The following is a 26,606-nucleotide window of genomic DNA, read 5'->3' as shown; positions in this document are numbered from 1 at the left end:
ATTTTTCTGTCTCCTTGACTATAATAAGAAGATAAGCTATAATCAGTTGGATGCCAATGTAAAATTCTAACCATAAATCCTTCAGTGCAGGTTAGCATCCTCTTGTATTCTGTTTCTTTTTCTTCCTTTTTTTTTTTTTTTTTTGATATAGGTTTGTTTTGGAGACAATTTTGGCGCTTGAAAGAGAACCTCACGGACACAATGTCAGTATTTGCTGGTGATTTTAGAATGAAGTAGGTCACGTGATTTCTTTGGGGGTTAACACACTGACAGAGCAGCCAGCTTGTCAGAATTCATGTACTGCCGGTGTTCACTTGCAGATTATGTAAGCAAACATTACTGTGTCTCTGAACACATAAACACTCAAAATTGTATAGTCTTTAACACAAACCAATCACTGCCTCTTTTTGCTTGAGCTCTATCACACAATTCACAAGCACACAAAAAACCCTCACACATACATACATACACACACAAACGTGACACAAATGCACACAGGCACTCAGCAAATGCAAACCTGGTGGTTTCACTGTTGGCACAAATCCTTCGAAACACATCAGAGGTTTTATGCACTTAACACTAAACCAATAAGAATACATAAATTACTGTAGTACATTTTCATAAAATGCACCAATCAAACAAATGATGCCAGTTTCCTCCCCTCTCTAACTGCTACTTATATACAGGCCGATTATAGTGCCTGGCATGTCATTTAGTCAGAGAGACTCTTTCCATGCTACCACAGCAAAGTCTTGCCTTGATATGTTTGTTCTGAATGAATGAACTCTTTAGCATTTGTTGTGAGACAGAAGACATTGTTGAAGGAGAGATAGCAGTATGAAACTGTTGATAGTTTTGTATATCGGAGGGTGACATTTAATCTCGTTCTTAAACTTCTCTCTGTTATCTCACAGCTGGCCCTCCAGCATGCTACTAACACTCTGCTCCAGCGCATGGCCTTGCTGCAGCTTGGGCTGAACTGCTGCAGCAGGCCCCTGCAGTCGCTGCAGCTCCAGGATACTGTCGATGGCGCTCTGCAAATGCTCACTGAGAGCACTGTCCTCTACAATTGGAGGCAAACTTGAGTGCTGCACTTCCAAAGCCTCCAGTCTGTTACGTTTAAGCATTGGTGCGCTAAGGTCTGGAAGTGATGGTTCCACATGCACTGATGGGCATTCTGGCTTGGCCAGACTGTAGGGCACATCTTTTAAATTGCCTGTCCTCCTCAAGGGGATCAATGACTCCTTGCTGAGGTGAGAAACACCTTCAGCTAATTTTACATGCTGTGCCCCACTTGGGTTTTTCAGAGGAGTGAGCTCAGGACTCCTGAGAGGCTCAGACACCTCCTCTTTATCTTGCGAGTCTCCCCCATTAGTTAGCTGCCTGCTGTAGTTCCGTTTGTGTCCAGAGGGGGCATTGTGAGCATTTGTGACATCACACACAGAGCTGTGGACAACTTTTCGGGATCCTGACTCGTGTTTTATGGTAAGACGAAGTGCCCCCTTGCTGCTTGACCGATACGTCTTTAGCCCAGGAGGCCGATCCGAAAGCAGAGTCCACGCCGGAGGTGACGAAGGGCTGCCAGATCTACCGATTTGGAGGGAAGCTGAAGCGGCATGGCCACGAGAAAATGTTGACTTACGCAGTGACATCAGAAAGGATGCTGTGAAATCAGGAAAAGTGAGGTGCAAGTAAACAAAATGTATTGTGAGATCTGTTTTCATGATGTCATGATGCTCTATTATTGATGTCATACATTTAAACGAGACTGATCACCACACCAACATGAAATTGCTTAACTCTTAACAAACAAAAGAAATCTAAAAAGCACCCAGCAGAATCTCCTGATGTTTAAGCACTGATACTGAGAACCACGGCAGGACGACAAACAGACTGAAGCATAGCTCCAAAGCTGACCTGGATCTCGTCTGGCTTTGCGTCTCTCCTCTCCCAGTGCCAGCCTCTCAGACTGCAGGAACAGACGCTCCAGCATCACCATCTCTGCCGACGGGCTCACCTGCTGTGGAGGCCAACCACAATACTCTGTCAAGCTGTCGGCCTTGAGTTTTACAGCACATAATAATGATATTTAAAGTCTTTATGTAAAGATATAAGCATAACTTGTCAGTAGGGACAAAGGACAAGGACATTCACAGTTTGACTGGCTATTCACTGCAGGGATAACTGAAGTGACAGGCTGAGACTGAAGTTGGCAGAGACCAACAGAAATGCTGCACACCTGGTCTGAAATCACTTCTAGGAAAATGGCCATATTCACTTGAGGCAAACAAATCAAAGGAAAAACATTTTGGGTGCACGCAACCAGGGTAATTATAGTTTTGAAATTTTCATTAGTTTTTATTTTTATTTAGTCTTTCAGTTTGGTTTTTGATTTCAGTTTAATTTTAGTTAGTTTTACGAGTGCATAAGGAGTTTTAGCTTTATTTTTATTTTGAGGAATTGACTGGTTTTAGCTTTAGTTTAGTTTTAGTATTAGTTTTAGTTTTTCAGATATTACGAGGAAGGCCTTGTTTTATAGAAGCTGAAAAAGGCGGGATGAAAGAATGGCTTTGCATGATATGGGACCTTTAATAAACAATCATACAATTTTTATTCTTCTACAGCATGAACCAAGGATGGGCAACATTTTTTTCCAGAGGGCCATATTTACTTTCATAAAGTAAGCCTAGGGCCACAATTTCGACAACTGAAATGAAACATGAAACGCATTGTGCTGTTATGTTAAATTATATGAATTTGATATACATGACAGATTGCCAGCCTACTCGAAGGCCTGACATTTTTTTACGGCTTTATGTCAATCTGGTGTACCCTGAGGTTACAATAAAAATATTTACTTTCATAAAACAATCCACTTAAATGCATCAACTTTTACGTTACCCTCCATCTTATTAATTGTCGTTGATCCCTAGAATGAATATAAATAGCTGGGCAGTCTTTAAAGTCCATGCTTTCGTCACATGTTGAACTGGTTGGTTCTCGGGTAGTTCTCATTTGCATAAGGTTGGAGATTCGCCATCTCAATTTCGCTTGCTTCGCCGGATTTGCTCTGATTTCTGATACGGTATTCCACAAATGTTACAGTATTCCACAAATGTTACCGTCGCCTGCAGGAATAAATTTTGAGGTATGTGCAGCGACCACAGTGCAAATCATCTAGCAGGGTAAATGAAAACCAAGCTGATTTTACCTGCAGTTCTATTTCGTTTTAGTTTGTTTTTCATTGCTCATTGTACTTTTTTATTTAGTTTTCATGTTTTTGAAAACGGTTGGCTTTATTTTTATTTCAGTTAACGAAATTATTTTTTTACTGCTAGTTTTAGTCTTAGTTTTCCTTAACTATAATACTCTCTATAATACTCTGCACGCAGCAGAAGTGATTCCAAACTCCAGACAGGCTATAGAACAGTGGGTTCTCAACTGGGGCATCATGTACCACAGGGAGTGTGTTAGGTTGTTTGTAAGGTTACATAAATTGAGTAGAGCGTCAGAGTAAATGGAATGATATGTATTATTTCTCCTTAGAGTTAACCTGCCAAATTCACTATCCCAAGCAAGGTTTCAAAATGGTTCAATGGTTAAAACATGGGGAGGATGCCATCAGACTGAAGCACAGAGTGTGGGTTTAAATCCAAGAAGCAGTATTTCCTTTTGGCACTGAATGTGCTTAATAAATAAATACATAGATACATGGACGGATAGACAGACAGACAGACAGACAGACAGACAGATAGATAGATAGATAGATAGATAGATAGATAGATAGATAGATAGATAGATAGAATTTATGTAGGATAAATGGTGTTGAAAAACGGGACATTGTTCCTTTGAACGAAGGGGGTACACTTCCACAGAGCGTATACAAAATGAGTGGGTCCCAACAGAAAAATCTCATACAAACAGAAGTCAGAAACTGACAGAGAGAGAGAGAGAGAGAGAGAGATTTTAGGTAAATGGTGTTGTATCTTACCTGTGCTTCTGCCAGTAACAGCTGTCTGTATTTATTTAGCATGTCTGTGGTCCGCTTCAGGAGCAGGCCTGACACACACTCAAACTGCCTGTCAACTGCACACATAATAAAAAGTATAAGAGAACCTGCATTTCATACGACCAAAATTTGTTTTGCTAAGATTACTGAGATTTGTTTTGCTGCTTTACGAGGCAATATTCAAAATAAAGTTTTGAAAGACAGTTTTGGAATTAAGAGATGATTCTGTGTGACCTGTGATGAAATCTCTCTGACTGGGTAAGGTCCTGGCACAGGTATGGTAGGGTAACAGATGCCTCACAGCATCCTCCAGCGATACGAAAGGAGTTTGGGTGTTTGGATTGATAACACGGCTGTGATCCATGCAAAGCTGCTGCTGAACCCTGAGCACCACACACACACACACACACACAGGAGAGCTTAGCACCATAATAAGCCCACATTCATATCCTTGACTGACCTTAGTACAACAATAATTATTGTGTGTCTTTCATTCCCACATCAGAATGGTCTGTTTTGCTTGCTTGTGTATTAAAATGAATGTTCACACTAATGAGCTTCCTGAACACCTGCAGGTATATTAGCTTACCTGTGTCGCCGCATTGCTGGAGTGAGTCGCTCCTCTTGGTCTGTCACGGAAGAGGACAACAGCTGGCAAACAAAAAAAGAAAACAGAACATCTTATCAAATCTTTTTTTTTGCATTTGGTATTGAATCAACTAAAAGCAGGCTGGGGGTGATGCATGGCCGCATGATGGGTTGCTAATAGCCTTTGTCAAAAATCCTTGACAGTCTACATGGTGCTGTTGAATACTATGAATAATCACGCAGATATGCATATATCTGCAATGCACTGGCGACCTGTCCAGGGTGTTCCCTGGCCTTTTGCCCAATGAGTGCTGGGATAGGGATGAGTGGCTTGGTAAATAAATGAATGAAAGAATATGCATATGTTACAAACTGATCAGGAAACTTTCAAAAACATCATGAAGTTACATTTAATACACTTTATTGAAGAATTCAATTCCTCAGTGGCAAATACTGAGTTTTCTATGAATAACACCAAAGTTGGATTCATACTCAAGGCAATGTCAAATGTTCTGAGATTTCACCAAGAACACTAAACATTAACTCAAACGAAGGATTCTCACCGGGATCCTCTGCACTGTTGTTTGGCCCCGAGCTCCCTGAGCATGTGGCCTGGGGGCAAGAGCAGGTGAGCTTTGCATTGCAGAGTCTTGTGTCTCTCGCGAGACCAATTTGCTATCGGCTTGGACAAAAGGAGTACCTGCTGCTTGCACAAAAGAGAGTGTGCATATGTGTGAATGCATGAGTGAGTGAGAGAGAGAGAGAGAGAGAGAGAGAGAGAGAGATAATAACACTGATATGTTTTACATCTTTTATGACATTTTACTTAAATAACTATACAAAACAAACACTGCTGAAACCTCATATGAAAGTATCTGTTAGGAGCAGACATTAAAAAAAATGTCTTCACAGACTCACTGCTTTGCTGCATGTGCTGCTGGGTTGCAGGATCTGCTTCACCGTTGAGGTAAGTGGACACAAGCACGGGTGGAGACTTTTTCTGAGACACACACAAGCTGTCTGGGTTGGTGGAAGGACTCACACATACCATGGGGCCTGCTTGAACCTGCTGAACCGGGGAGAGTTCAGTGCCCGCCACCGACCTAGCGGAGGCTAATGGCTGCCCTCCACATCCTACTTGGTTTGGGAAACTGGAAGGAGGCGTGCTCAAAGAATTCTGTCCCACAGGAGGGGAGGACAGTACATCCCTGGACTCCATCACAGAATCCACTGGCATCTCTCGAGACTCAGGTGGGGCAGAGAGAGCCTCAGCCTGACTAATCACAGAAAGAGCTGTGGATGATGATTCTGTATTGTTTACCACTGGGGAGGCATCGGTAACTGTTTGTGCAGGCAGAGTCCCAAGCAAGGATTCAGGAGAGGCCAAAGGTTTAAACATCTCCTGTGAAAAAAGCAAGAACTTTCTCACCTTAAGACAAAAAATTAAGCTAAGAGATATATTAAATACTTGTGGTCTGATGCCAAGATGAAAAACTGTAGTCAGAAAGTAGTAGAATGTACAAGTAAAACAAATGACCATCCATTATTGTACACCTTTGGGAGATACTGTTCACACTTAAAAGTGTGTGCCAAATATCATCAAAATATTTCATTTAGGGCTAGAACACCTTGATTTACCTGTGGTAAATGTGGCAGAAAGACTTGATGCTGAGATGTAGGACTATGTCCTGCCTCAGCAACCTGCTGTATCTCCGATCGGGGTATTAGGTGTTTGGGTAATGACATGATTGGTTTGACAGGGTGTGTGGTGTCTGCTAATGGCGGTAGAAGGGTCACAACTGGAGCAGGGTCAGACTGCAGTCCAGCCAATTGGCGCTGTCCTTGGCCATGAGGAGGATAGTGTCTGTTTGGCTAAAGAATGAAGATATAGAATAACTACTGGTCAGACTGTCATTAAGATCAATTTTCAAGGAACTTAATTTACCTCACTTAATGACTGATATGATTTAGAGGATTTCTGATGAGATGATGAAATGAGGTCCCAAATGTCAATATATCTAGGCTAATTGATGGTAAGCAGTATAGTTTAAAGAGTAGTCATTGCCGTAACGACTGTCAACAGTGTACTCACCTGTACGATTTGAACTTGCTCGTTTGCTCCAATTTCCTCTGCTGTGGGCCTTTCTGGCAGCAGTAATAAAGAGGTTTGAGGGATATTTAACTGTCCCTCCAGTGGCACTGTTGCAGGTTTCTGAGTCTGTGAGGCAAAAGGCAGCCCTTGCACCAATGATGGGCCATTCACAATGGATATGGAGGTCATGTCAGGGGTGAGCATGCTTGAGCTGTTGATCAGAGTGATGTGATTACCCAGGGCCGGACTGTGGACCATTGTAGCCGGCTGCCCCTGTGCCTGAGAGGCATATGCCCCTGCAAGCTGTGCTGGCACCTGAAAGACTGTAGGTTGTGCTGACTGAAGCTGCAGAGGTCCTGACAAGAAGGCACCCTGCCTAAGTGCTATCTGTCCAGTTGGAGTCGTAAAAACAGGACTAAAATTCAGTTGCCTGGGGGGTACAGTGAGAACTTGAGAACTGTCAACAAGGTGACTTGCTGCTGGTGTCCTGCTTTGAACACTGGCCACTTGGTTGCTTGCTGGCGTGAGCAGTGGCTTAGCTGTGCTCCCAGACTGAGAAATTGTCACAGGGGTCTGATTGGGAAGAAAAAACTGGCTTTGGCCTTGGAAAAGGCCTTGAGGCTGGATGACAATGGAGCTACCTTGGTTGACCAACTGAAGGCTGACAGGCTTGCTGAGATTGGGTGCTGGCTGTGGTGGTGAAGGCTGCTTGGGTCCAACTGGAGGAGACAGTAAGATGTTCTGAGCCGCAGTAGCTGGGACAAAAGTGAGTCCCTGTGATACTTTCTGACTTGACGGTTTGGGACTGATCTGCACCAGCCGGGGCTGTATGCTAACAGGCAGCTTGGGCTGAATGGGCAGCGGTGCCCGCTGCAGCAGAATCCCTGGAGCACCAGTGGCCCTCACAGCTGGGGTCAAGACATGTCGACTAGTGAGGGTAGGCAAGGCCTTCTGAATCACCATGTTGGAGCCCTGCGTAGGACTTTGAGTAAATGACATCTCAGAAGTTGGAGCAGGGAACACATTCCCTGGCAAAAGGCCCATTATTTGAGGGGCAGTGGGCTTAAGTGAGGGGCAACCTGGCCCCACAGCCAGTAGAGATGGTTGCGGAGGCTCGACAGCAGCCTGGGTGTCCCTCTGAAGGGTGTTAACATCAGGGATGGACAGCGGTTTAGGTAGTGAAGGTACAAGGTAAGAAGCAGCATTCGATGGAAGGAGATTGTCTGACGGGTAAAGCGAAATGGATTCTCCATGCTGGGCAAGTCCTGCCTCCAACGCCAAGGTGTGTTCAGTGATGTCAGCTTCTTGCAGACTCTGCTGAAGGATGTCGCAAGCATCCTCCTCCTCCTGTTGCTGCTGCTCCTCAGGGCAGACCTCTGCAGTTTGCTCTGTCTCCTCTGGATCCCCTTCTGCTTCAGGGGAAGCAAGCAGTGCCTCCTCCAGGAAGGAGAGGTCCACACAGCCTGATGCTGGTGTGTCCCGGGAGCCAACATCATCTGCCAACAAAGAGACAGGACTCTGGCATAGAGAGAGAATTAGAGAAACAAAAGAATAGGAGAAAGTGAGAGAAAAAAGAGGAAAAAACGGACTACCGTGAGACGAAATAGTTTTAACGTTTAAAAAAAAAACCAAACAAGTCATTCCTGCAACAAAACTCATTTCGCAAAACTCAAAACTCATTAACTTTCAGACAAACAGACAGGTGTTCATGAGGTAAAAGGAAGGTCTCCATAGGGTTACAGTAGAGACTAAGACCTTGACTCACTGGGGTGTCTGTGAAGAGGGATGGCTCCCCTGAGGAAGAGTTAATGAGCAGGTCCTCACTTGGCAGCTGTTCGAACAGAGAGGGATAATTGAAGGAAGAAAATTTAGGGACTTTTATCCACATCCCAAATCTGCTCAATGACAGTCTTCTTTCTCCCATTACGTCTCATATCCCAATGCAATTTAAACATCCTATCATAAATTAATAAACATGTTATACACATTAGTCCATAACATGTAAAATGCATCATGCCATAATTACTTGTGAATGGAAATGTATGTAATATGCCATAGAAGATGTAAGAATCATCAGTAAGCCATTATTTGCAGTATATTCTTATAGAAGATCCCAAATACAAGCCTAGGCTTCACTTGATGTTTAGATGACTGTTTAGATACCCCATTTGTTCCATGAAGGAAGTCATTCAGGGCTTGGGGGTCACTGTGAAAAGGCAAACATAAAAGTACTCATTTAGCCACAATTTTTCTTTTCTTAAACAAAAAAATTAGACCCAGATTCAGACATTTGAGCATTTTTCTCTAAAGAAAAAACTACAGGGTACTTACCACAACACATCTAGTAGACAAGTGCCATCTTCATCCTCCATGTCAACTGAAGTGAATAAGATGGGAGGAGGATGGCATAAAACACAGAAAAATAACTGATTACTGATTCTGTTATATATGCATACCTGCACTGAAATCTAAATTCAAATATTTAAATCAGATAAATATGGACAGTGAACAAGAGTGACAGTTCATGTCACATATCTTTTTTTTCTCAGAAACTGTCTGTCTCAATCATTTAAATTGCATGTTTCTCTCTGCAATCTGTACCTTTTGCACTTGAAAAAACTGCAAGGCTGGCATTTAGGATAGATAGATAGATAGATAGATAGATAGATAGATAGATAGATAGATAGATAGATAGATAGATAGATAGATAGATAGATAGATAGATAGATAGATAGATAGATAGATAGATAGATCTTTCACCTGAAAGCTTGTGGCATAGATTTTACAGGAGATTTTGAAAACACATTCTTATTTTATAATAGTCTGAAAAAAATAACAGTTTAAATAGTAAATCTCTGCCTTGAACAGTATATTTGTTATTATAAACTTCTATGGCAGTTGTATCACTGCTTATCAACAATTACTAGTAGCCTAACCTCATATGATAGAGGCCCCATTCAGAGCAGACAGGTTAAGATCTTGTGGAGGCCTCATGGGAAGTGAGCAGCAGTTTTCAGGAACAGGCTGTGGATTGGAACTAGCCCAAGAGGGTCAAGTTTTTGGGACAAGTCCTTCCACAGCTGGTGCATCACTGTATCTGCTGGGTTTCCGGGTCAAATCTGTGGAAGTGCAATTAGATTTTCAAATTATTCAAGGAAAAAGTAGTTCTTTTGAACTGCATATTTAGCCCTTATTGTTTAGTGTATCTCTGTGAATATTAAAATGTTTAAAAGAATTTAAGTTGCACAGTCAGGTTTCATTATATAGGACATTTAAGAGATTTAGACGAGTACACTGAAAATCAAGCATCAAAGCAATATTCTACCAAAGAAACATTTATCAAGGACCATTTACCTCCACTCACACATGTAATACATAGATTACCAGTTTCAAGACAAGCTGTTCGTACAAAAGAGAAAAAAAAAAGAGAAATGGGGGGTGTTTTCAGTTGCCCCCCTTAAACAAGGCTGTCTGTGTACATTACCAAACTTAGTATAAGCCTGTGCGTGGCAAAGACGCATCCTCGAAACAAAGTCACACAAACCTTTAGTTTCGTAGTGTTCTCCAGCAAGCGGAGGACTGTATATACAGTACAATGAACGACCTTCAGATTCGATTAGCAATACGATACTGCTGAAGATTTTTAATTTAAATCTAAATCTTGTAATTGTCGTAAGGCATCAAATATAGCGCACTGGCTGGTAAACATCACAATGCGGGGGCGGTTTCCAACAGAAATACCACATTTAGGACCATTGTCGCGAGTTCATTTCGCGTTCATTTGCCAAGGTGGGATATCCACAGAGAGGGCAACCTAGTCTTGGCTTCGGTTGACTGGGGAAACGCGAATGTAGAGCAATATTCAATTAAAACAACTGCCATGGCCATTTATAACACAGGTTATTGCTTTTCTGTCTCTCCCTCTCAATTTCCAGGGGAGGTCCTTTGAAACAGACCGACCTCCTCCAACGATCTGTCTCATTTTTGTTTACTACGCACAACAACCGCATCCAAGACCCTCGCGGTGTGCCGCATCGCAGACTGATTGATAAACCCGGTCTACCTATATTCGGAGGATGTAAAAGAAATTCACATCGTGTTATAACAGTGATGCACTGAACAGAATACGTGTAAACACATGCCACTGCGAAGCTTTGAGAATGTATGGGCAATATAGGTTACGCCATATATAACCTAATAAAGCCGAGCCTTTCGGCAACGCTGGTGCTGCTGCTGCTGCTGCTCCTTGATTTCTTCCAAGACGTGGGACTAGTGAAACTGACGCTTAGCGCAGCTTCATAGCAACAAAGGGCTGCCTGAAAAAAAACGAATCAATTTGAACCCCAACACCAGACGTCATTCTCAGTTCTGACTCCCTTCTCACAGAGAGCCGTCTTCTAATATAACTTTAAAGGGAAGAAAAACTTACCCCTTCTTTGTGGTTTATTGTCCTGTCAGGCGGGCCTCTGCGCCATCGATTCTCACTCAGTAGCCTTTTCAGATGCTAAGGGAAGGGGGGCAAGAGGGGGAGACTGGGGTGTGTGAGAAACAAGAGTGTGAGGCGATCTGAACACAAAGGTAGAAAAAATGAGGGGCCGCGTATGTGGTTTCTATCGGCAGCCGCTGCGTCCTTCAGTGATGAAGGAGAAAAGAGGATGTGCTTGTCTTCATCCCTCCAGTCATCCAACAAAAACTTCAAATATACGCGCTCATGTAAAATGCGCTATTATCTTCGCGTGCTCTCTACATTATGTTCATGCAATTTCAGAGTCCAGTGAAAACATGCGCGCTCTAAGACCAGGTTTTCAGAAGCTTCATTCTGAGCCTATATGTTTATGAGCCAGATGATGACAGATTCAAGACTCATATCTCACGACGTTCTCGCTTAGACAATATAATTTTACAAACAGTGATTCTTTTAAAATAATAATAATTTTTTCATGCATTTCAGCAAATGACATTACAAGCTACACTGAACAACAATTATGACGATTCAGTATTGAAAACATCACTGGAATACGTGATTAGAAATAGTTTCATGAGAATATTAAAAACGAATTAAAGGCCGACGCGGTTTGTCTACCTGAAAATAAATCAAAGCCCAGGTGAAAACAGGTGAGAAAATTGAGTTGTTCCCGCAAGCTCTATCGTGTGTGGAAATCAATACATTCTCCTAACAACGGAGACTCTCCTATTATTCGATTGGCTGAACCGAGTAAGCCACCACTGACAAGTGGAACCGTGCGAGAGAGCATCGAGCTAGGTTTCACAGCCAGGAAAACCTCGAGAGCGGCTTACCTGTCTTTCCAAGATTTGTAACAACATGAAATTTCTGGGAAGTAATAGTGATGTATTACTATACAATTAAAATGCAGCCTGTTACCTTGTTCCCAAGTGGCCAACACAGTCGTTGACTTTGTAACTGTACTTGCATAAAGTTCTGTCCATGGCAGAATTCAGTGATTATTTCAGGTATGGTAAAACAATACTAAATCCAACTACTTTATTTTACCTTGAAAGGTATTCAATAAGATTCTTGATATTTCTATAGTCCAGATTTTTATGTAGTAGTAGTATATAGTTATGCAGTAGTTATTTAAATGTTTGTTCACAGCAATCAAAATGTGATATCAATCCATTTCAGTTTAACTGTTAGAGGGCCTCTCCTCCAGCCAGATTAACAGTAAGGCTGTAAACTGCGAGTAAGCTGTTAAAAATCTTCATCTGTATATTTCATGTGAAAAATTCAGGTGTGACTGTTCTAGTTCTGTGAGGAGGAATAAGGATTTTGTCACAGGTTTAAAAAAAGAACAAATGTAGTCATCACTATACAACACTAAAACAAATAACAACAGTGTGGTTATTTCTCATTTATTGAAAAGACCAAAATTATTTTGAACCAGGGCTTTCATTAAATACAAAATTTCTACCTAATATAAAGCACACATGCCCCTTAAAAAAGACAAAAACAAAACAAAACTTGCAAAAAGGAACGCATAACTTGTAAAAATACAAACTTTTCACTACAGCATTCAACCCATTTCCCAATCATCAGCTGGACACACAGGTTCACAAACCAAAATGGATTCTGTTGTCTGACTTCATTTCCCAGCTTGCTGAGCCTGGCGACGCAACAGCACATATATTTTCTCTTTGATCCAGTCCTTATTATAGGGCTGATATGTCTGTGTGTCTGCACGATATCTGTGGAGAAGAACATAAAGATACAGAGATTAACATATCAGATTGTGGGAGTGTTTGCAGTTTACTATTTTATTCTTGACTAAACTGATGTTGGCATGGCGCTGACTGATTTAATTGCACAGTTCTTTTCCTGATGGAAAAGCTGGTTAATCATTCAGAGTCATCAACAAAATATATGAAAGAAATAAATAAACAAGCATATCAACTCACCAACAAAAGCTCAGAGTACTACTTGCACACTTGAGCAGTTCAGATCACAAGATCAACACGTAATTTTTATAAACTGAATTTAGGCTGTGACTGGAATGATATGCTTTGTAGACAATAGTTCGTACACCCATCTCTCACTAGTCTATAAAATCCTTTATTTTCTTATATACTTTTTAAATGAGTGGCAGTCTTATATTTAATTTACTTTTAGTTTTATGGTATATTTTCTTAACAAGTGGCAGTTATTTACCTAGCATAAGGACCAGTTGGACTCTGTTCTCTTTAAATGTTTCTAACAATCTTTCTGGGTTCTGCTCAAGTGACTGGTGAGAATCTGTTAGAATTACAGCTGTCTCATGGTTTGTTGTTGTTCCAAATGAAATACATAAACTCTGATGACAACTTTTGCAAAAATGACTAAAACAACATAATTCTGTTGGTGTAAAACTTCAATGACTTCTAATAATCATAGTTCAAGGCAGCACACTTAACACTTACACCAAACAGCTGAGGTCAGCCAGGTCATCGATGAAATCAAAGAGCTGACTAATGTCATACGTGATTGAGGGGCTGTTGGGGTTCATCCTCTTTAGGTGCTCCTCATACATTTTGCACACACCTATGTACAGATGGTATGTTGTTAAGTTAGGTGAAAGGAATTATAACATTTCTGTTTAACTAAGGCATGGACGAACTGTCAGAATCTACCAAGAAAGGTAGAGGTCTGATTTTACGCAGGGTAATATTACCGTTCACAATTTAAAATTTTGCATAGGTGCAGAGAAAACAAGACACAACAAGAACAACAACAAAAAACATTACTATGAGGTTATACCTTCAAGAGGTCTATTTTACTTTTGACATCGTTTAGATAGAATCGTTTTTTCCAAATATTTTACCTTCCATGCATTCATTCACAGACTCGTAGTCAGCATATGTCCTTCCCTCAGGTCTCTTAGTGGGCTGAACCAATAGGATCGTATGAGACTGCAATAATATTCATTGATTAGTTTGCAATGCTACTGATTAGCAGCAAAAACATGAGCACATCTGTATGGAACACTGTGAATATTTTTGATCATGGACAGCTGGTTCTTCCTAACAATCCGCCTCGATCGTGGCTGATCATGTGCAGAATGCTAATGCAAGTTGTGTTAAAATTATGTAGACTTGTGGCCCAATACAGAACGGATACCTTGAGTCGATGGGGAGCTCTAATGTGATAATAACAATATTTTGTCAACGGACTCGCTTAGTGAGGTGTTATACTTTAGCAACGGACCTTACTAACTATTTACTTAAATGTTCTTAGCTAGTGGGCTATGATTCCTTGCATTAGCTAACTACGTTTCCTAACTAGCTAGCTCGTGAGGTGGCCAGCGGGTAATCCTTTCAGAAATATTAAACAACCAAATATTTGGAAATCTAAACATTCAAGTAACAACACAAAACGACATAAATTCGAAATGACAACTAACCATGTTAAACAGGTATTCGAAAAATCCTGTTACAAAACAGAAAACAGTGGATTTGCTGCACTAACTCCCAGTCGATTTGCTCGCTGTTCGCTTAAGAGCTAAGGCGGAGGCAACCGTTTGCTCCGGAAGAATAACTATGACTGGTTTTACGTCATTACACGAAGAGAGTAGTTCGCAAAAAAACGATTTCAATCGTTGTTCCAAAAAGTACGCAATTCTGGATCAAAATTAAAACGTAAGCTTCTTGAGTACTTCTCGTTAGAAATAGTGTTTTCCTGTTACATCCGTTTCGAATATCTTAAAGGGCAGAATTAAGGTTACCTGTTGAGAATCCCTTGAAACTATTTTCCTGCAATTATATATTTATTTAAAGTCATGCTGGCTAAATTTACGACAATGTGACAGTCTTTGAGAATTATATGCTGCACTAAATACAAATCATGAGTAGGCGATGGTTACTAGTATCATCTTCATTCTTGAACACAGCCCAAATTAATCCAAAGTGATGGGCGGTGGAGGAAGTAGAAGCGCCGGATGCGGCCCCCAATGTGAAAACAAATGAAGACAGTGGCGGTGCATTAGTGAACATCGAATTGATGTTTTTCGAATTCCTTTCCAAAGACTCTCAATACACAAAGTCGCGAATGAATATATAATATCGTTGTAATTAAGGTAAGAACATGTTTTCTGTCTTCATTAGCTACCTTAATGACCGCTGGATATCTGGGTTTGTCCCACAAAGCTGTTGATACCAGCTAAGCTAGTTAGCCAGCTAAATTTCTCGAAAGTATTGAGAGACACGCTTTAGAAGTGTTGTTATAACTAACCCGAATATTCGTGCATCTTACTAGCAATTTACTACCTATGTATATGTTCTAACTGTTGTTCTTGATCAGAGAGGTTAGCCTTTGAGGCACTTAACGACTTTGATTTGCTAATGTGCTGGTTACACACAAAGGCTGCACTCTGTTGCCTAACTTCATCAGTAATGCCAAAGCAACTGTTTGAGTAACTACTAGATAAAATATAAACGAACAAAATAAATTGCTCGCAATGACTGAACTGGCTTCTAATATTCTTACTAAGTGGCTATTCACTCATCGCTTAATTTGACAGTTATCTTTAAGTTCCATTGCCAGAACGAGCGGTGTTGTGAAAAACGGGCATTACGTTACCTGTGAGTCAATTTGTCCGCGCGACTGATTTGTATATCTGCATAAATACAGTTAGTTCACCATTATGTAAATGTAATCGTGATCAACGTTGAAGGTCATACTGAATTCGATACTTAAATTCCATTAACATTGCTCCGTCTCTCAATATGTATATGTAGGGTTATGTGAAATAACTTTCTAACGCTCGAAATATGAAAACTTTCTTTTCCGTCGCCGAAGAATCAAACACGTCGCTTGTCTATGAGGGCAAGAGTTAATTCGGCGCACCAATGGCTGACACTGTGGAAGAACAAGTGAACAATGTGGTGAGTAACGACTCTTGTGAAGTTGTGACGGTGATTTATCGTATATCATATACTGATGTAAAGTTATGTGTTTGTAACTTTGTTTGATGATTTTACAGCTAGTAAAGTGTCAGGAAATCTATCATAATTGTACTATACAGTTTTGTTGCCTAGTTCTGGTAAACTGCAGAACACACTCTACAGATACTATTTCAAATATTTTGATATACAACATTTATTAAGGTAAGGTTGAGGCATATTCTACATAGCTGCTTTGATGTATGTATATGTTGTTTTTCATTTCATAAGCATTATTTTATTAATATTTGATTTAAGATACACACTGTATCAGAGCAGAACTCGTACCACCCATTGCCATGAACGACATATCCAGAAACTCTGTCAATCATTGTGAGTGGGTGTGGATTTGATAGAGGTTGTCCCACCCCTCTGGCAGCATTACATCAGCAGGTGTGGCAGGTTAGACACAGGTATGTGACAGCAGAGGCTGAAGTGCCTGTCAGTATTTGTAGCTGGAGACTGTCAGGTCCAGACTCGTTCAATGGTCTTGAAACACTCTCTGACTTTATGCATGATCCTCATTGCTCCAGTGCGCTGACAGACTGTGATTAGTTCACATTAGAAAGAATGTTACATCTGTGCCATATCTCAGCAGTTTAAGATGTTGCTTAATTTTCTAATCACCTGCCTTTCTTTCTCATAAAAGTTAAATGGGGTGGAATGGTGAAGGCAGATTTAAGTCTTTCTACAAACTCACTTGCTGTAAATGTCTTATGATTATGTGGAACGGAGAAGATACTATTGAAGAGTGCCTGCAACTTCTAGTAGTACAGTTATTATTTGGGCCAGGTGAAATTATAAATATAGTTGCAATGAAGTTTGAGGTTGAAGAAAATAGACAGGGAAACTGAAAACTTAATTGTAATTTAAAAACCTATAAACCTGTCATCCGTTACAAAGAGGTTGTGTTATTCCTTTAGAAAATGTAATTGCTTGTCAGTTTTACTACAAATTAAGCAAATGCTTACAACATTGAATATTTAAGTAAAGGTAAAAGAATTGAGTGAAAAGTGTTTTGATTTAGGAAGTTAGGTTAAAAGAGTTGAGGCCTGAAGACACCAATGCTGCCTGTGTTTTTCTTTACTTATTAGATCACTGGTGTGTGTGTGTGTGTGTGTGTGTGTGTGTGTGCGCGCGTGTGCGCGCGTGTTGGGGTTGATAGTGTGTGGCCTGACTTGTGCTAATTTGCGCATAGAGTAAGAAAACTGTAGAAGAAAAAGAAAAAAAAAAAAAACGGTCGAAATGATGCCCTCCTCTTTCTGTCCATGCAGTCCAATGAGGGAGCAGAGCAGAACCAGCACACAGATGTAGTGGGCTCAGTAGGTCCAGTCAGGGGAGAGGCCGAACTGAACGGCCAGCCCCCCTCTGCCCGCCCTCCTCAGGTGGTCACTGACAGCGAAGAGGATGAGGATGAGGAGCTGACTCTTAAGTATGGCGCTAAACATGTCATCATGCTCTTTGTCCCCGTCACTCTGTGCATGGTGGTGGTTGTGGCGACCATCAAGTCCGTCAGCTTCTACACACAGAACGACGGCCAGCAGCTGTGAGTATAGCCAGGATACTTCATGTGGAATACTGGATTCTTCAGTACTTTTAAGAATTTGCCAGCCATAAGGTTTTGAAGACACACACACACTTAGTTCAAACTATTGTATCTCAAATAAAGGTTTTGGCTCTGTTGGCTACCAAATCAGCAACAAATGAAACAATCAGACAGCAACGTAGGACACGCAGAAAAATACACATACAATATATGTCAAACATTGCTGGTGATAAGGATAAGAGGAGCCTACTAAATAAAAACTTCTAAAAGTTAAGACTGATACCACTTATCATTTTTCTTTGTCTATTTGTTTTAAAGCTTAAAAGGTTTTTAGGAAATTTGAACTCTCAGATGATCCTCTGACTTTTAATACTTGTATAAAATAACTGAAAGCCAAATAACGGCAGCTAAGCCACATAATCCATTATTACTTACGTGGCCATTAATGTGCATGGGATTCATGGCACAGTTCACTGATCAAGTTACATGCAGTTACTATGATCTGCCTCTAGATGGAGCTACTGTAATATACCTCATTGACCGTCCTTATCTTATCTCTTAACCAATATGAAGCGCCTGTGGCATTTGGTTTGTTGGTTTCTGTTGTTAAGGTGTGGTGTATCTTTATGTTTGAACAAATGCTATTTATATGGTGTTGTTTTCTGAGACTCATTTTTAAAACCGTGACGTAATTATGGGGTGAATGTGCTTTCAGTAATGGGTTAAATTTGAGCTCTTCCCACATCACTGTATGATCCAGAGTACATGTCTGATCCTGGATTGAAACTGGAGTTAACAAAGAAGTGAAACAACTCCCAGAAATCTCAAATTTTCTGCTGTGCTCTCTGAATGTCTCTTGTATCTTCGTAGCTTTCAGTACTGGAGTTACCAGACCAAATGTTGTTATGTCAGTTAAACTATCCTAGAATATTCCATGCAACTGTAAGTTGAAGTGGATGACCTTATCTTATGAACTATTCAGAAACTTTTCTTCCCCTCTTTCTGAATGGCAGGATTTACACACCCTTTCGTGAGGACACAGAGAATGTGGGCCAGCGTGCTCTGAACTCCATCCTTAATGCCAGCATCATGATCAGCGTCATTGTGGTCATGACTCTTGTCCTGGTGCTGCTCTATAAGTACCGCTACTATAAGGTATACAGACCGGATAGTCTGTTGTAGAGACTCTGCAGAGACATAATGTTCCCCAAATTAGTCTTTCATTTTACATATGACTGGCTCAGACTAAAGTTTTTTTTTTTTTTTAATGCTGATAGCTTTTAGGCATGTTTTGTATTTGTTATTTTTTGAATTTTGTCAGTGGTCCTTTCCTTTACTGTAGCTATGCTAATGTCTCATACTTCCATATAAGCGTAATCACATGACCAGCAGAAGCGACCTAATCTGTTTGATGTCTTAGGTGATCCATGCCTGGCTTTTCTTCTCCTCCCTGCTCCTGCTTTTTGTCTTCTCTTACATCTACCTGGGGTGAGTCTCCTTCATCTTTGTCAGCTTCTTATTGTCTAGGCCTGAATTAGTACGAATGAGCTCATGCTTTAGCACGCACTGCAGTTTTGGGGTCACGCCAGGATACATTTTCTGTACAGTGCGAGAGAGAGAAAAAAAAAAAGAAATATCAAATGCGGATTTTTTGGTTAAGAGACAATGGTGGTTAGTGCTTTGCCAAAGTGAAATTATCAGGTAGGCTGAGAGCATTACTGTTAACCCTTACTCTCTGGAAAATTGTTGTAGAAATGTACCAGATCATACATCCATGAATAAATGCTTAGGCATACTGTCACAGCCCTGGTATTGCTGCACTCAATGCTCACTATAATATTACTACAGTTTGTCTTTTCTGAATTAGAACTGCACTTTTATGACTCTACCTTGGAGCCACCTATGAACCATGGCTAACACATTACTCAAACACACACAGACTAATCTTCATTTGAAGCCAAACTTTATTACTTGAACTACCATGGTTTATACCAATACAAGCTTTTTAACTGTTTCCATAATGACCATCACTCAAACAATGAAAAAAAAAAAAAAAGGAATTCAGTGAGTGACGTGTTTTATTCTTTATTGGTGCTGTACCCTCTGTCTCTGACTTAGGGAGGTCTTTAAGACCTACAACGTGGCCATGGACTATTTCACGCTGGCTGTGATCATCTGGAACTTTGGGGTGGTGGGTATGATCTGTATCCACTGGAAAGGTCCCCTTCGGCTCCAGCAGGCCTATCTGATCATGATCAGCGCTCTGATGGCCCTTGTCTTCATCAAATATCTGCCTGAGTGGACAGCCTGGCTCATCCTAGCCGTCATTTCAGTCTACGGTTAGTCCTCACAAACTGCAGAACTCATCTCTTTCTTCCTGTCTTTGCCATTACTGCATTTGCTGAGTTGTAGAACGGTCAATATCCTGGAACTGTTTTTATCAAGACCCAAACTCACGAGTATATTCCCATATACACGTGCTCCCTTACTACGGGTGGATTGGAGCCCAAATGGTCAATTTCTAGGTGCAACTTTAGCACAGACGAGAGATTATCAAATATGTTGCGGAAACATGTATTGCAGAATAACAAGCAGAAGACACGTGTACTTACCCGAGCGTCTTAGATTTTTTTTTTTTTTTTTTATCATCTATGTGTTTTTAGCATGTATTAGTTAAAACTAGGAAGAGCTCACTAGAGCCCCAAGTAACAACCATGTGAAAATATGACTGAAGAATGTACACCATTATGGTCCAGCTGTTCTTGCACTTGTAGCGGAGTGTCCATACACATATTTATTATTTCTGTGTGTTTTGGCTGAAGACATTGTTTTTTGAGATAAGTGACTGCCCTCAGTGCTAAGATAAGATAAGACCAGATGCATGTCAAACGGAAAGGTCAGAATTGTAAACAGGAAACTCAGAGGTTGGAGGAAGAGAGTGAGTTAGCTGTGAACCAGTCCTAAAATGGCCTATCTTAAGCACAGCAAGACTTCCTGAAATGCCCTCCGCTCTCAACAGTCACTCTAGCTGTTCTTTTTAGCTCTGGCACAAGACAATGTGCTGTACTTGCTTGTTGTCAAAAAATTAAGGCCGTGATTTTCGGGGTCTGGTTTTGAAACTGAAAAACAGGCCTATAACATTACACACTGAACACAAACATTTTGCACTTAGTACAGTCTACACAAGGTGACTACTGTCAGAGACGACACATTTCTGAAGGAACTGTAGCAATGCAATGCAGTGAAACAATGCAATTAAATAAATCAATTCAAACAAACAAACACACAAAAAACATGTTTGGGGATATACATTTCGAGCTCACTTGTATTTATTATTGTGAATTAATGAAAGACATGTTAAAAAAAAATCAGTTTCAGTTAAAAGCATAATGAGCTTGGTCGGAGATCTCAGAAATGTTTATGAATAAAGAATGTGGCGTACAGAACCACAGGACGTGTAGAAGAACTACATATTCCAGAGTGTCATTAACACTTACATTCCGTACATTCCTGTCCCCTTTTTTTATATGAAGACAAACTGTACTTGCATAAAAAAGCTCTGTTTAGGTGTTTAGAAGAAAGTCTCTGCGTTCCAAGTCTAAGTTATATGTTCTTTTTTTGCGCACAACAACTATTTTGCACTCTATCAACAAGTGTGCGTGCGTGTGTGTGTTTATAATGTCTGTTCCCTTTTCCTCTTATAGACCTGCTGGCAGTTCTTTGTCCAAAAGGGCCTCTAAGGATACTAGTGGAAACAGCCCAAGAGAGGAATGAACCCATCTTCCCAGCCCTCATCTACTCTTGTAATACACTTATTCACACTCAAACACACACACACACATACACACATAGATGTGCACATACCCAAACACAGAAATATAACTCATATTCAAATCTTTCCTGCAATTACACATGTATGCATTATATTTCTGGATCTCTGTTTCACCAGCAACAATGGTATGGTTAGTCGGCATGGCTGACAACGCTGAGTCTGGGAGTAAGTCCACCACAGGGACTGCCACGCAAGAGGAAAACCAGGGTGAGTCCTGCTGTAGAAAAACCTGGTCTTTTCATCACCGGGGCTTTAAACCCAGCAGGTTAATGCCTATTAATAGAACACACAGGCTCTGGCCTTGTTTACCTCAAGAATGAGGTTTGAACCTGGGTCTGTACACAGGAAAGAATAAGTCATTGTCATGTGTGTCGCACAGAAGAGCGTAGGCCGTTTTTATTTGTAATTTTTGACACGAGTCCGAAAAACATCAAAACTTTACATACAAACAAGCCAGGATTTTTAACACTCTTAATGCCACCATTCTGCTAAATAATAACTGTATCACACAGGTACACTGTAGCTGTTGTATGTTTGTGATAATAATCCTGGTAATAATAATATCTAATAATACATATGTTTTGTGACACGTGCTACAGTTGCCTTAGCGCCCACTGCACAGCCTGAAGATGATGGCGGCTTCACAACGGACTGGGTGGTGCATCAGCAACACCAGCTGGGTCCCCTCCAGTCCACAGATGAAAGCCGAAGAGAGATTCAGCAGTTGCCCTCAGCGCGGCCTCCGCCCGTGGACGACGATGAAGAAAGTGAGTAGTTAAAAAATGTTAAATGACCTCTGACCTCAGACTAAAACAGTTCAGAATATCTCCTAATGAAGGATTCCAATAACAGCCCCTCAGGGTTGGAGAAGGAACCCAATTTGACTTTGATTACCGAGTATATAATCAGCTCCCAGCTGTCTCCTGTGAAGTTTTTACTGGAGAGTCTTATGTGTGCATGCATTGGAACAAAATGAGGCTGGCACTAGACCAGAGGGCCTTATAAAAAGAAAGCATTAGAGTGTCATCTTCAGTGGAAATGACTAGGGTTTAAATCTGTGCTGTAATCTAAAGGCACCAGATCTCTACATCATATTCTTAACTGTAAATGCCAGAATAGAAACCAATGTTTTCTCAGTAATTAGAGCCCAATATGTTGCACATGGAGTCAAATTGCTGACTGTGTGTGTGTGTGTGTGTGTGTGTGTTGTGTGTGCGCGTGCATACACCCTTCCATTTTATCCTCAGGGGGTGTGAAGCTGGGCCTCGGAGACTTTATCTTCTACAGCATGTTGGTGGGAAAGGCGTCAGCCACGGCGAGCGGAGATTGGAACACCACACTGGCCTGCTTTGTTGCCATTCTTATCGTGAGTTTAGTTGACATAGCCATTAAGTCTTCTCTCTCTTGCCAAATCAGCTCTAAGTGACGTATTTGAAATATTTTATGGTTTGTCCTGTTTTTGATGTTCATTAAATGACATATATTCATATATTCTTAATTTTTGCCATCTTGTCCAGAGGTCAGAGTGAACTCATTAAAATACAGGAAATCAGTTAAGTTTTTTTTTTTCTCTCTCTCTCTCTCTTTCCCACAGGGTCTTTGTCTAACTTTGCTGCTTCTTGCCATCTTTAAGAAGGCTCTGCCTGCCCTTCCTATATCCATCACTTTTGGTTTAGTTTTTTACTTTGCGACAGATAACTTAGTTCGACCATTCATGGACCAGCTGGCACTTCACCAGTTCTACATATAGCAGGACGGGACACTCTGTATATCCTGTGTTCCACGCACCAGTTCATACCACAGAGGCCCTCAACCTCACCACGGAGAAAGGGTGAGAGAGACGTTACCCAGACAAACTCCCTCGCTGGATGCGTGATTGACCAGACTCTCCTGTTTTTTCTTTTTCTTTTTTTGTTTGTTTTTTTGTTTTGTTTTGTTTTTAAGAATGGAGGTTATCCCCTCCCCCCACCTGCCAGCAAGTCATTGTAAATCTCAGAGTCTGATTTGCTTTCTCAGTTTGAATCATCTTGTAAACTGGACTGCCTCTCTTTTGATGCCAGCCTTTGCTTTTATAAACAGTGCATTGGTAAGAAATGATGCATTTACTGCATTAATAATGGTGAAGCTAATTCTATAATGGAAGAGAGAATTATGCTAACGCTTGGATACTCTCCACAAAAATCTCATAGTTTTTGGAATGCAACTGGTTGTAAGTACATTAACAATGATGGGTCCTTTATAATCATAACTGGATAAAGAGGGTGATGCTGGTGACTTGGATGAGCTCTATTGTGTCAAACGGAACCAGAGTTGGCATTGTTATCCAAATGTTGGAAGCACAAATGAGGCATTATGGTAGTTCTTATTGAAATACAGACAGCATAAAGCCAAAGCCTTGTCAAATGTACATGGCTTTGCCAATGGTAGATGGTAGTGAAAGAGGGTGGGTATCTTAATTTGAGTGATTTTGTTTCTCTTTGTTGCTGTTGTTGTTGTTGTTTTTTTGGCAGGGTGCCTACAAACATGGTTGAAAACACTTCTCAGAAAACTTGCGTAGTCTGATCATGTTTTGTTGTCATTTAGAGGTACCTGGTGACTACAGCTGTAGTCTTTGTTAGCATTAAATAGACAAGAGAGCTGCTCGAGTCCACTATTACACTTTAGTGGAAAAGTGCAGAGGCGTTGTTCTGGAATGTACCGTACACTAAGTCCAAATGTCCCACACAGCAACAACTCTGCACCAAAGTTTGTGAGAAGATTATGTAATGTTATGAAACTGTGACTTTAGTTTTCTTTCTTTGTTTACTAGCAACACAATTCACCCCTCCTGATGGTATCACCTTACCGGGTCTATTCATTTCAGCATTTTCAGAATTTTTTTAAGAAGAAAAGATGTTTTAAGTTTTTTTTTTTTTTTTTTTTAACTGACATATGATATGATTGATGGGTTCTTGAATAAAGGGGAAACTCAGATAAACAGGGTACGTTCTGTTCCAATCAAACCATCTTCTCTTCTGTCGTTGTGTCATGGAGATTTTCTTTTGGTTGTGAATAACTGACCAATTTATTGACCAAATGACACTATTAGACCGCAAGGATAATTTTATAGAGCCTGGGAATCTGAGGGCCATCAAGAAGCGAGGAATTTTTTGTTTGTTTGTTTTTGTTTTTTAGAATGTTTTTTGAAGACATGATGCTTGAAAACATGCTTAAATTCTACAAATAACCCCCCATAAATGCTGTCTCTCCCATGACACCTTTAAAATCACCAAGAATGGGCTACTTCCAAAGCATGGGCTGAAGATCGTCCTTAGCCCTATTTTTAGTATCTTGGCTTATCTAATTATACACAATGGCTATATATACACATACGCTTTTCAAGGTCATCAACGCAATTTCTTTTCAGGCTAGCCTGGAGAAAGATATACAAAAAACTGTGTGATGGCCGTTACAAACTCTAACTCAAAACGTCCTGCTTTATTATGTGAAATGGTACAGTCATAGTTACAGAGTAAAACCTGTATCTATGAATGGTCAGATCTCACTATGAAATTGCTGGACAAGCTGATGAATAAGAGAGGACACCCCTGTGTTTCTCCCTGTTCAATCCCACGTGCTTTATTTTCATCAGCCTTACACGGAGGCCCATGGCAGATGGTGGGAACATTACGGGAATACCCATGGAATTTCTGTGCTCTAGTGTGTACCTCCTTTCTGCCAACTGCCTGACGGGGTGGGACTGGCATTCTGCCTAGAATTCAGAAGGCATTAACTGTCGCCATGGGGACCGCTTGGCCTTGCAGGCTGGGACGGTGACTGATTTTGTCATGATGGTAATTAGCGTCATGCTAAGTCTTTTTTTACGGTACACTTCTTTTTCCTCTGCCACTTTTATCTACGTATAAATGAATCATTTCAGATTAGCAACCAGTTGCTTCCTTAGAATGAAAATAAAACATCAAACAAAATTTTGTATTTTTTTTTTTTTTTTTTTTTTAGTTGCGTGAATTTTGAGAAATATTTCATTCTTTGTCATTAAGATTCCAAAAGTTTTTACCTAGTCCAAAAACAAATAAGCAAAGATTGTTTTGTAGCATAAAAAAAAACTTTTTTTCCGTCCAGGAACACTTAGAACTGTAGTCACATGTAAAGGTAAATTTGTGTCTTCACTTGCCTTCTTCACTGTAGTCTTTTGAGCTCCTGATAGAGATTTAATCTGTTTTACTGGCAGTAAGTGGAGACTGTGAGGCATGATAATCTGTTGTTCTCTCAACCTTTTAGAGGTGGATGTAGGCTCCTGAAACAGTCTCGGTTCTGGTCTATGCAGGACATCGCTCAGTTTAGTTCCTCTAAGCTGATTAGAGAGAATAAGAGAAAGGTGGAGGGATGGAGGGGTGGTTTGTCTCGCCCATGTGAGACGGGCATGTAATCGAGGATTAACTTCTAAATAACCAGATGGGACAAGGCAGTGCTGGTAAGAGTGCAGGAGAGAACCTGAGACACTCATTCCCGTTTGCAGTACCTCAGCTGTGCACATCACCATTTTCCGGTGAACTGTGTGTTTCACTCTTTATTTACCAATATGTCTAAGGATAAGCTGGAGGGGCTGGTGAAGCGTATGGAGGTGACTCTGTCTGAGATGGAGCAGCTGAAGGTCCACTGCAGTCGGCAGAGCGAGGAACTGAGCCAGCTGGTGGTGGAGCTTCGGCGGGAGAACCAGGAGCTTGCCGAGAAGTACAACCAGCTAGCTCAAGACATGAAGGAGGCCAAGGAGCTTATTGAACAACTCCAGGACACCAAATATGCCTTTGATGCTAAAGAGAGGCAAGCGCAGAAACTTAGCCGACAACTTTAAAAGGCACAGAAAAAAGGAGGGAGAAGACACCACATGGCCATACATTGCCATCAGTTAGCAAGTGGAATGTGAAAACTCTCGACCTTTATGGTGCATGCTTTGGTGGTAGTTACAGAGCACCATGTTCAAAGGAAACGGGCAGGGTGGTCTGTGGATGTGGCAACATACTGTTTCTAATATGTGTATAACTATATGTATGTACTGTCTACGAATGTGTGTATTGGTATGTACAGTTTTGGCAGAGGAGGGAACCAA

The 26,606-nt window shown here is 40.8% G+C and overlaps 3 protein-coding genes across 3 annotated transcripts; 1 reads left to right on the top strand and 2 right to left on the bottom strand.

Moving 5' to 3' along the window:
- Positions 1-908: 908 nt before the first annotated feature.
- LOC115823329 (BRD4-interacting chromatin-remodeling complex-associated protein) lies at positions 909-9,061 on the bottom strand. The gene is made up of 11 exons (XM_030787377.1): positions 9,021-9,061; positions 8,853-8,895; positions 8,455-8,520; positions 6,690-8,207; positions 5,516-5,999; positions 5,161-5,300; positions 4,599-4,660; positions 4,244-4,392; positions 3,992-4,086; positions 1,918-2,020; positions 909-1,663 (listed from the first exon to the last, which is right to left on the bottom strand). Exons 1-11 carry the CDS (start codon positions 9,059-9,061, stop codon positions 909-911), a joined length of 3,456 nt encoding a protein of 1,151 aa, XP_030643237.1.
- Positions 9,062-12,556: 3,495 nt separating this feature from the next.
- Positions 12,557-14,678, bottom strand: LOC115823014 (enhancer of rudimentary homolog). Its single transcript, XM_030787010.1, has 4 exons — positions 14,582-14,678; positions 14,003-14,090; positions 13,602-13,722; positions 12,557-12,893 (listed from the first exon to the last, which is right to left on the bottom strand). The coding sequence occupies exons 1-4, from the start codon at positions 14,582-14,584 to the stop codon at positions 12,791-12,793; spliced, it is 315 nt and encodes a 104-aa protein (XP_030642870.1). The 5' UTR covers positions 14,585-14,678; the 3' UTR covers positions 12,557-12,790.
- A 470-nt stretch (positions 14,679-15,148) lies between these two features.
- psen1 (presenilin 1) lies at positions 15,149-24,351 on the top strand. Its single transcript, XM_030786064.1, has 11 exons — positions 15,149-15,253; positions 15,976-16,061; positions 17,393-17,664; positions 18,678-18,819; positions 19,085-19,152; positions 19,783-20,003; positions 21,369-21,467; positions 21,614-21,703; positions 22,096-22,263; positions 22,744-22,862; positions 23,091-24,351. Exons 2-11 carry the CDS (start codon positions 16,026-16,028, stop codon positions 23,244-23,246), a joined length of 1,371 nt encoding a protein of 456 aa, XP_030641924.1. The 5' UTR covers positions 15,149-15,253; positions 15,976-16,025; the 3' UTR covers positions 23,247-24,351.
- The last annotated feature ends 2,255 nt before the right edge of the window (positions 24,352-26,606 follow it).

The sequence above is a fragment of the Chanos chanos genome, chromosome 10 (assembly GCF_902362185.1).
Source record: "Chanos chanos chromosome 10, fChaCha1.1, whole genome shotgun sequence".
NCBI classification, from domain to species: Eukaryota; Metazoa; Chordata; class Actinopteri; order Gonorynchiformes; family Chanidae; genus Chanos; species Chanos chanos.
Note: the sequence above shows the minus strand (reverse complement) of the source record. Positions and strands in the feature narration are given on the sequence as shown.